Source organism: Mytilus californianus, unplaced genomic scaffold (assembly GCF_021869535.1).
Source record: "Mytilus californianus isolate M0D057914Y unplaced genomic scaffold, xbMytCali1.0.p SCAF_8, whole genome shotgun sequence".
Taxonomy (NCBI): domain Eukaryota; kingdom Metazoa; phylum Mollusca; class Bivalvia; order Mytilida; family Mytilidae; genus Mytilus; species Mytilus californianus.
In genome coordinates, this window is record NW_026262734.1 from 61,395,610 (window position 1) to 61,404,902 (window position 9,293).

General features: G+C 31.3%; 1 protein-coding gene across 1 annotated transcript; it reads right to left on the reverse strand.

Moving 5' to 3' along the window:
- Positions 1 to 868: 868 nt before the first annotated feature.
- Positions 869 to 5,397, reverse strand: LOC127710701 (uncharacterized). Its single transcript, XM_052216640.1, has 4 exons — positions 5,235 to 5,397; positions 2,429 to 2,503; positions 1,558 to 1,593; positions 869 to 1,258 (listed from the first exon to the last, which is right to left on the reverse strand). The coding sequence occupies exons 1-4, from the start codon at positions 5,284 to 5,286 to the stop codon at positions 948 to 950; spliced, it is 474 nt and encodes a 157-aa protein (XP_052072600.1). The 5' UTR covers positions 5,287 to 5,397; the 3' UTR covers positions 869 to 947.
- Positions 5,398 to 9,293: the final 3,896 nt, after the last annotated feature.

Below are 9,293 nucleotides of genomic sequence, written 5' to 3' on the forward strand. Positions count from 1 at the left end.
TATGGTTATATCAGATATTAATACATAAATTATATATTCGAGAAATCTAGTCCTTAAAAGATATAAGGTTAAATTATTCAACTGTTTCGGTTCTTATACATCCTTGGCTTTCAAATATTCGGCTTTGAGCGTTCCTGATGAAAGTAAATCCAGAAAACCGCTTCGGACACACTAAATTCATAACTTGTTTTCATTTTTTGAAAATGTTTAAGTAAAGTGTTAAAAATAATTAGAAACCTATAAATGGATGATTTTAGCCTGTCGACAAACCCAATTTTGCTGCTTTTGATTTGTATATTCAGTAACATCAGTAACTACCGTTTTGCCTCAACTAAGTTTTGTTTTAAGGCATTTGTGGAGGTAGAATGCCAGTTTAATTTAATAGACAGAATGAGCAAACTGTCGTCCTTGGCCATGCACTGGTATAACCATTGCTAAGACATCAACAAAACAGAGACAGAAGACACCAACTGCATCATAAAATATAATAAGTCGAAAAAAAAATTAACAACTCCATGGCAAAAGAATTAGAAATATTACGATAAGACAAACAAATCCACAAAATACTACATAAAAGCTACAAAATGAGCAACATGAACCCTTCCGAACCGTCATCAGGTGACCATATGGATGAGAAGATCATGTTGCACCCGTGTTTCTTATGGCAAGTACAATTCTATGAAGAGTCTCTTACGATAACAGCACACACATTTGTTTATCAACGTAGAAATCGAGATGTCCCATTTTTTTGCAGATGGCGTGTTATTGGAAACCGTTTTTGTTGTTACATTCGTTATCTTTGACTTTGTTAGTACAAAAATTGCACCGTACGAATGTGTGAGGACCAGACAAAGAATAAAGTACACCGTCAGATGATATGCTTTAATATTTATTCGATAAAGATTCTAATTGGTTAAAGCATTACAAATCAAATAATATGCACTGTGTCACCGAATTGGTCTACTTCCTCGTCTAAATACCAAAATGTAATATCCATTCATTCTGAAAAAGATTAAATGACGCAAATCATAGGATATATAATACGAAAATGATGTGCCAACAATACAGTTATAATACCCATACAAATTTCTGTCCAATAATTTTTTGATATGTCTTGCCATATCCAGCGGTGTACTGTAAAATCGAAAAGCTTCTCTTGCGTGTATTAATACATTTTGTTGCGTAGCGTAACTCATATCAACGATGAGGATCTGTTCTGAACTAGACCTTTTATGTTGGTTCACTTTTGGGATGAATCCTAAAAATAATAAAAAAAACTTTTTAGACTATATATTCTTAACATCGTAATACATCCTATACATGTATGTCTGGCTTTCTATCATTACGATTGCAGATATATATGTTGTAAAATGTTTAAAATAAAAACAGAGAACGGATAGTTGCAAGAATTCTTTAATTGCGTCAAGGGTGTGCGTTTAATGTTAATTGAATGATTTGATTAATTATTTTTACTTATTATTGTGTACGTTAAACTTAAAATTGTTCATAATAATCACAGTCTGATTTAAAAATACTCTTATGAGCAAAAATACGTACCGGTGGAATTAACTTCTCCATACATCTCTCCTAATCCTGAAATAAAGTTATTTCAGGTAAATTTATTAAATAATTGTTAAATCTCTGTCTTTGGATAGAAAACAAAATTACTTAAAATCCATATAAATGTAAAACATGTAGTACCAAGCCATGTATTATTTGTAACTTTTTTTACACTGGACAGCATGTATTATGGAAAAGCATAACTAAACTATATTTTCCATCATATTTCCTTTCTATCTGTTCAACCTTCAGATGTTTACCTTTTTTGATGTTTTCTTTTTTCATTTAACAAACAATAAAAATAAAAATTACTTAATAATTGATTTAAATCTTTCCTTTATACAATGAAAACTAGCGTATTAATGTGTTAGACATAATATGTACTTTCTACACAATTATTATACAAATGTATCTGATGATACAATATACATGTAGCTGATGATATTATATACAAGTATCTGATGATATTGATATTATATAGATTATATAGATGTATCTGATGATATGATATACATGTATCTTATGATATATATCGTATGAGGAAAATACCTCTGTTTTGTACAATGTATAAGACTACATTTGAAATACAAATTTAAATAATAAAAAAAAACGTAATAGTATAGCTTAAAAAAAATTTCAGATGTCCCAAAAAAACAGACAGTACCAAATAAATTTTAGGATATATCTTTAACGGTAAATAAATATAGATCAGATTGGGAGCCATAATGAACGACAATGTTGATGATCAACAATAATTATTAGAGAAACTCATTTATTTGTCATTTCCAGGAAGTATTCTTTGTCTAGTTTAGTGTAACCATGATGAATCCTTTACAAAAAATTGTGTACGCATTTAGTATAAACTTACCATTTGAGGTTTTCCTTACGGAGTATAGCTTGTGTGTTCCATTATTATTGTCAACCTCTATTCTCTTCCCCGCAGCTGAAATATTAGAAAACACACTCTCACATGACTGCTTGCTTTTTTTTCTTTTGTTAAAGTACAATACACATCACTTTATTACAGAAATTGCCTAAAGAAATAAACAAGTAATATTGTAAGGGAAAATGTTTCGTTGATTCCTTTTGTCCTTTACCTCCGAAATAGTCTTTTTCTCATTTTCTTAATATTATTTGTAACATGTACTAACCTAAATGGCGTTTGATGACGTAACAACATGCACTCACAGTTGATTTTTATCATCTATAAAATCATGAATGTGAGGTAAGAGGCCAGTTCGTTTTGAAACTTATAGTCCGATTGTTGTAGTTGAAGTTGATAAAGTATGGGAATTTTATAGTTTTGAAACATTCATAACTATATTTACAAGAATTACAAGCAGTTGTTTTTATCTTTTGCGTACACAATTATAATCCTGGTATCTATGTGAGTTTATTGTATATATTGAGGACAAAATATCCAGTTTGATATTCCAAGTCGGCTAACGTTGAGAAAGGGTTCAAATTATTCTTGAGAAATATTTTAACATTAGATTATAAATGACAGGTTGCTTCAAGTACAAAAAAAAAATCTTCATGGTTACTTTTTAAAACACCTATATTGCCAAACCTAAATTGTCTGTTTTTCAGTTGACCCAACTTGAAAGTAGAAATGCAAATAATAATATTCTAATTTATTTTTAAAGAACTCACATATACAGAGTAAAAATGAAGTGTAAGGATTAAACATATCGTGGTTTAAAGCTAATAAGTATAATTTCATTTGTAACACTATTATAACAAGAAATGATTGTAACAGGAAGCTGTTACGAAGTCTCCCAAACGAAGCTCCCATAACTCGTCATTCCCTGGGGACTGACCCTGTATATCATTCAAATCTTCTTGAAATGACGAACAGGTATATATATGGTTTAGGGGTGGGGATCTTGACCATTTACAAGATATTTGAACAAATTCAAATGACAGGGGGTGGGGATGACCCCTTGACCCCTGTATACCATTTAAATCATCTTGGCATTACAAGCCAGAATATATATGGTTTAGGGGTGGGAATCTCGACCATTTACAAGATTAGAACATTGGGGGTGGAGGAACCCCTGGGGACTGACCTTATATTTTATTCAAATCTTTGAGACATAACGAACAGGAATATATATGGTTTAGTGGTTGGAATCTCGACTATTTACAAGATATTAGAACATTGAGGGTGGGGGAACCCCTGGGGACCTTTTATTTATATCATTCAAATCTTCATGACATGGCTAACAGGAATATATATGGTTTAGGGGTCGGGATCTCGACCATTTACAGATATTAGAACATTGGGGGAGGGGGAGACCCCTGGGGACCTCACCCATATATCATTCATATCTTCATGACATGACGTACAGGAATATATATGGTTTAGGGGTGGGGATCTCGACAATTAACAAGACATTTTAACATATTCAAATGACAGGGGGTGGGGATGACCCCTTGGGTCTTACCATGTATATCATTTAAATCATCTTGGCATGACAAACCAGCATATATTTGGTTTAAGGGTGGGGATCTTGACCACTTACAAGATATTAGAACTTTCTCAAGTGGCAGGGGGTCGGGATGACCCCTGGTGACTAACCCTGTATTTCATTTGATGTGCTTTATCATGACAAACCAAAATATATATGGTTTAGGGGTGGGGATCTTGACCACTTTTAAGATATTAGAACTTTCTCAAATGGCAGGGGGTGGGGGTTACCCCTGGGGACTAACCTTTTATTTCATTTATTGTGCTTTATCATTTAGAACATTTTTAATTATAAAGATTGTGTCTTTCACTAACTGTTTTCAAGTTATAATCATTTGAAAATTAAAAAAAAATAAATCCCATAGAGTTCTATAGTAAACCCCTCCTTCCGTTTTGCCCCTCAAAGTACCCCTTTATAAACCCCATTGCACAAACAAAACCCCGATTGCACCACTAGACATATTAGTCAAACATATTGTGAAACCCTAATTTAATCTGACTGGCGGTTTTGGAGAACGGACAAGTTCAAATTTAAAAGCGGCGGAAGAAGAAGAGGAAGAGGAAGAGGAACAATAATAATAATAATAATAATAATAATAATAATAATAATAATAATAATAATGATAATAACTGAGCAAAACCAATTAGTCTAATCATACCACATCACATTGTTTTTATATCGACAACAAAAATAATTCTGTAACATTGTAAATGTTTGACTAAAATGTATACATTTGTAGATTAAGATGGAAAAACATTCAAGTAAGGAAAAGTAACTCTACAAATGTTTTTCAAATATCAAAAACCTTGTTTTCGAATGATGTATTTTAAGCATGTTATTGCTGATTGGTAACAGAGAAACATTTTACTTAGGATTTTTTTACTATTAATACTAAACATGTGCTTTAATGTAAATGATGTAATAATTAGGAGTGGACAGTTTCCCTCAAATGACAAATCTAGTAGTTCATGAAAAGAATGATGCATAACGGTGTCATATAAGCATTAATCCAAACATAGAAGTTGATATATTGTCAAATATACACATTTTGTATTTGTACTGTAAAATGTCCTAAACAATAAGTAGATAACAGAATTATTGTTATGTAATATTACTAACTACAAGAATTTGTACATGCAACATCAACCACGTATAATCAGTTATAAAATAATTAAACAAATGCAAAAAATATAATTTACTTACTGGTTGCTGCATTAAGAAAAGCTGCCAATATTACAAAAACCAAATGATTCATCTTCAAGTTGTTCAATTCTTAACTTGCAGAACAGAATAACAAGATAATATTATTTAATATTTTCATAACATTATTAGATATTCTATATTATATATAAAGACGTGTTATTGATGTTTCATATTTCAGTAGTATGTACCATCTGGCTACAGGTAAACTGCGTTTTCATTAACAACATGCTAAATGAAGATCATCATGAGGCTTGTTGCACGCGATGTCGTGAAAAGTATACTCATTTTCTTTTTAAGGCATTGTCGAAAACTAAATAGTTTTGTTCAATAAAAATGAAACGTATTGTACCGGACCGTCATTCCTGATTTAAAAAAAAAACCCCAAAAAGTTGATAATCTTTGAAACATCAAAATCAGTTAAGAGAAAAGAAAACTTTTGTAATAAGCTGATTAATATGATTAAATGCATATAAGAATTATATAATTTCCATATCTACAAATACTTGAATCGGATTGGTCCGTTAGAATTTGTCCCCTTGGTAAAAACTTCAATAGACCAAGTTGCCGAAACTACTTTCGTAACCTTGACTGTGATCTATTCATGCGTGATACACATGCATGGGATCGGGGGATTCCAAGCAAATTGAGGTAGAAAAACAAAATACATTATTTCTATTTTAATTCATAAAAAAAGTATAACATAAAAAAAAAAAATAATAAAAATTCCCCAAAATTTCACGAATGATCTTGCCGCATTAACGTCATGGCAAAGAGTGATGTCATACGCATGAAAACGCATTTATAAGCTGAAGGTTATTCCGTTACTTGTACGCTTCATATTCGGATAATATCTTATTAAAATGAAGTTTTTGGGGTAGGTGTTATTTCATTTTAGATACTATTATTGAACATTCGTGGATTTCAGAAAGTCAATATGGCGGCGTACTCATTATTTATGACATGTCAATTTTCCATTTGATGACTAAATAGTAGGCAATGAACAACAAATTGTTAATTAAAAATTGCAAATGTTTTGGTTAAGAATTATAACATAAGGATTAAAACTTTTTTTTCGAGAGGCTTCTTGTCCAACATAGATATTAATGACGTTCCAGATTTCCATGGAATCAATTATCAACTGGATGTATAATGTTTGTTGATGACTTGATATAATTGTCAGAATCTTTGTACGGTCTTCGGACAATGTGATAAATGGCAACTCACTGTTTATTATAAAATGACAAAACTATCTTACTTGGTTGTAAACAGACACAAAATACATGATTTTAATACAAATACATTGTGTATATTTCGCCTCTCTATTATGAACTCATCATAGACAAATAAATTTAATTTTTTGGCTAACAGTATCTCACAAAATGAAAACTTTAAGCCATATATTGAAACTCTTTTAAAAAGTAAACTATAGATCATGTTCTCTCTTAAAATGTATACACAAATATGTAGTCTTAACGAATTGACAGCTACTGCAGCAGTTGATTAATTTAGTTTGATTATTTGATCAGTCCTTTTCTTAATTATAGTTGTTAAACGCAGTAGACGGATGCATACAGATCGTATAACAATGCAATTGTTAGTTATTGCAAATACAAAACATTTCCCTCTGAATAAACTTAACTTTACAGAGAAGAGTCCATCTGGAAAGAAAACATTATACGTTTTGTAAAAGCCGGAATAAAAAAAATGCGTCAATGACATAAGTGCTAGATCGGAATTTTTTATTGCCACAAAGTCACTTTTGAAATTGTATTTTTAGTTGAAACGCACCTAAAATTTCCCTCACGATCAAGGTGTAGACGCACGAGACACGAATTTGAACATGTTAGATACCTATACGATACAAATATTACCGTAATAGATACTTGAGTCTACATATCATAGTGTGTTGTTGAACTAAGGTTCTGAGACAAAAACAACGAGTAATCAATATGATGAGCGTGGACCAAAGGTTTAGAACCCTTGATGTAGAGCGATGGAACCTCTTTTGGACAACATTGATGCAGGTGAAAGATGGCCTTTTGAAAAGATATCGGATGATTGAAAGATTTCGCTGACAAGTATGCTATTAAAGAACGAGTGTGGTGAAAATAGCAAAACATTTGTAAACTTAAATAATGTTGCAAATCCTAGAGAGAGAGAGAGAGAAAGAGAGTTGTGTCTAGGTAAAATACTATTGATTCATAGCTCACAAAATAACACGAGCGCACTGGTTGGATCACCAGCTATGATTAAACATTAATTTTTTAAGTCTTTAATATCAATTTCTTTCTAATTACATTTACGGTACCAATTTTACTGCAACTCCATTCTCAATTGTATTACTCTAATTATTAGAGGAAACATGGGTACGAATTTTATATTCAAATGTGTTTGAGTCTGTGGTTATGAAATATCTTATATACTTTATAGTATTGTTTCCGATGATAGTTAAGTTTATGTTGACGAAATAACACAATAAATTCAATGCATATGGGGAGACATTTACTGAAATTAAAATCTCCCTGCTTGACCAGTTTTGTTTATTTATAGCTTGCTGTTCGGTGTGAGCCAAGGCTCCGTGTTGAAGGCCGTACTTTGATCTATAATGGTTTACTTTTACAAATTGTGACTTGGATGGAGAGTTGTCTCAGTGGCACTCATACCACATCTTCTTATATCTATAAACTGAATATTTTTATACGACAAATCTTTATCCTTTTGTGTTACAATTTACAAGGAAACGCAATGATTTCACGTTTTGCATTAGCAATATGATTTGTTAGTTATATTTCTAATTTACATTTTCCGATCGGTGTGAGAAAAATATTACTAGTTTCTCGAAAAAAAATTGTTCTTAGCAAATGGTTAGATAACCAATGCTCTTGACCTGTCGGAACTACTTTTTCAAGGTTAACAAGAACTCTCTTACTTTTCCGATAAACGACGAAATAACGTGTGAACAAACTATCGCGATCCTTTCGTCTGCTCATTTTATTCAAAAAAAGAAAATGTTCTTAAACGAAATATGAAAAGGGACAAAAAGTTAGGATGGTCGGGGGTCAAATTGGAGTAATAAAAAGAAAAATCGAAAACTTTGGGCTGGGAAATTGAGTTTGTACGTGGCCAACTTGTAACTGATGCTAGATACAAATTTGTTGTTATTTCTGAGCCTGACGGGGACACTCACATAAGAACATGACCCCTGATCACCTGTTCTGTGGGAGGCAGGATTGAACAAAGTTGAAAAAAAAAAATTCTGTGTCTCCACCACCACATAGAGAAAAATGTAAGTAATATGTGCACACTTACACACTTCTAACAACAGAAAATGCTCTTATGTCAATATTATTCTCTGTCTGAAAAACTGATGGAGAAGAGTGTATGAGCCATCTTCACTACGTAGATGTTTCTTCAATAATCTTCATTGATGGAAATGTGAAGAACAAAAGGAAAAACATATACATACAAAAAATATTATACAATTGCAAATAAGTGATATGCATTCTTAGATAATCATGAGATGCATTTATATATCAAATTTGTCCAATCTTAAAAGTTAAAAAAAATAAAAGTTTATTAAAGCTCAAACTTTTTAACAATTGATTTTATAATTTTCAAATTCAGATTTGAGAACCCATTATTTAGGATTACTGGAAAGCATTAATTAGATTATTATCTAATTTTCCAATCCAGATTGGAAATCTTGATATTGTCATCAGTAAATTATCGTGCTTCTTAATAATGAAAAATATGGAATTTTACATAATCTAATTATGGACATATAAATATCTAATTTCGAAATCGGACTTTTAGATTCTTACCAGAATCTATATCAGTAGATATTTAGGTTTCTCCAGTCGAGATAGTTGAATTCTTTGATTTAACTATCAAAATTGGAGAAATCCATTCGTTCTCAGTGATTGATGATAATTTAAGAATCTGTTTCTTTTACAATCAGTTTAACTTTGAAATTGTAGAAACTGGACGTGTTTACCAATAACAAGGTAGAGCTGTGAACAAAATGTTGGTTATCCAAACTTTTAAAACTTAAGCTACTTG

What these genes read in the sequence shown, in the direction of transcription:
- LOC127710701 (XM_052216640.1), bottom strand. Translation starts at nt 5,286, where the DNA reads ATGAATCATTTGGTTTTTGTAATATTGGCAGCTTTTCTTAATGCAGCA. An exon ending in TTTTCTTAATGCAGCAACCA is followed by an intron (nt 2,504 to 5,234) that starts GTAAGTAAATTA and finishes CTAATATTTCAG; the next exon opens with CTGCGGGGAAGAGAATAGAG. An exon ending in CGTAAGGAAAACCTCAAATG is followed by an intron (nt 1,594 to 2,428) that starts GTAAGTTTATAC and finishes ACTTTATTTCAG; the next exon opens with GATTAGGAGAGATGTATGGA.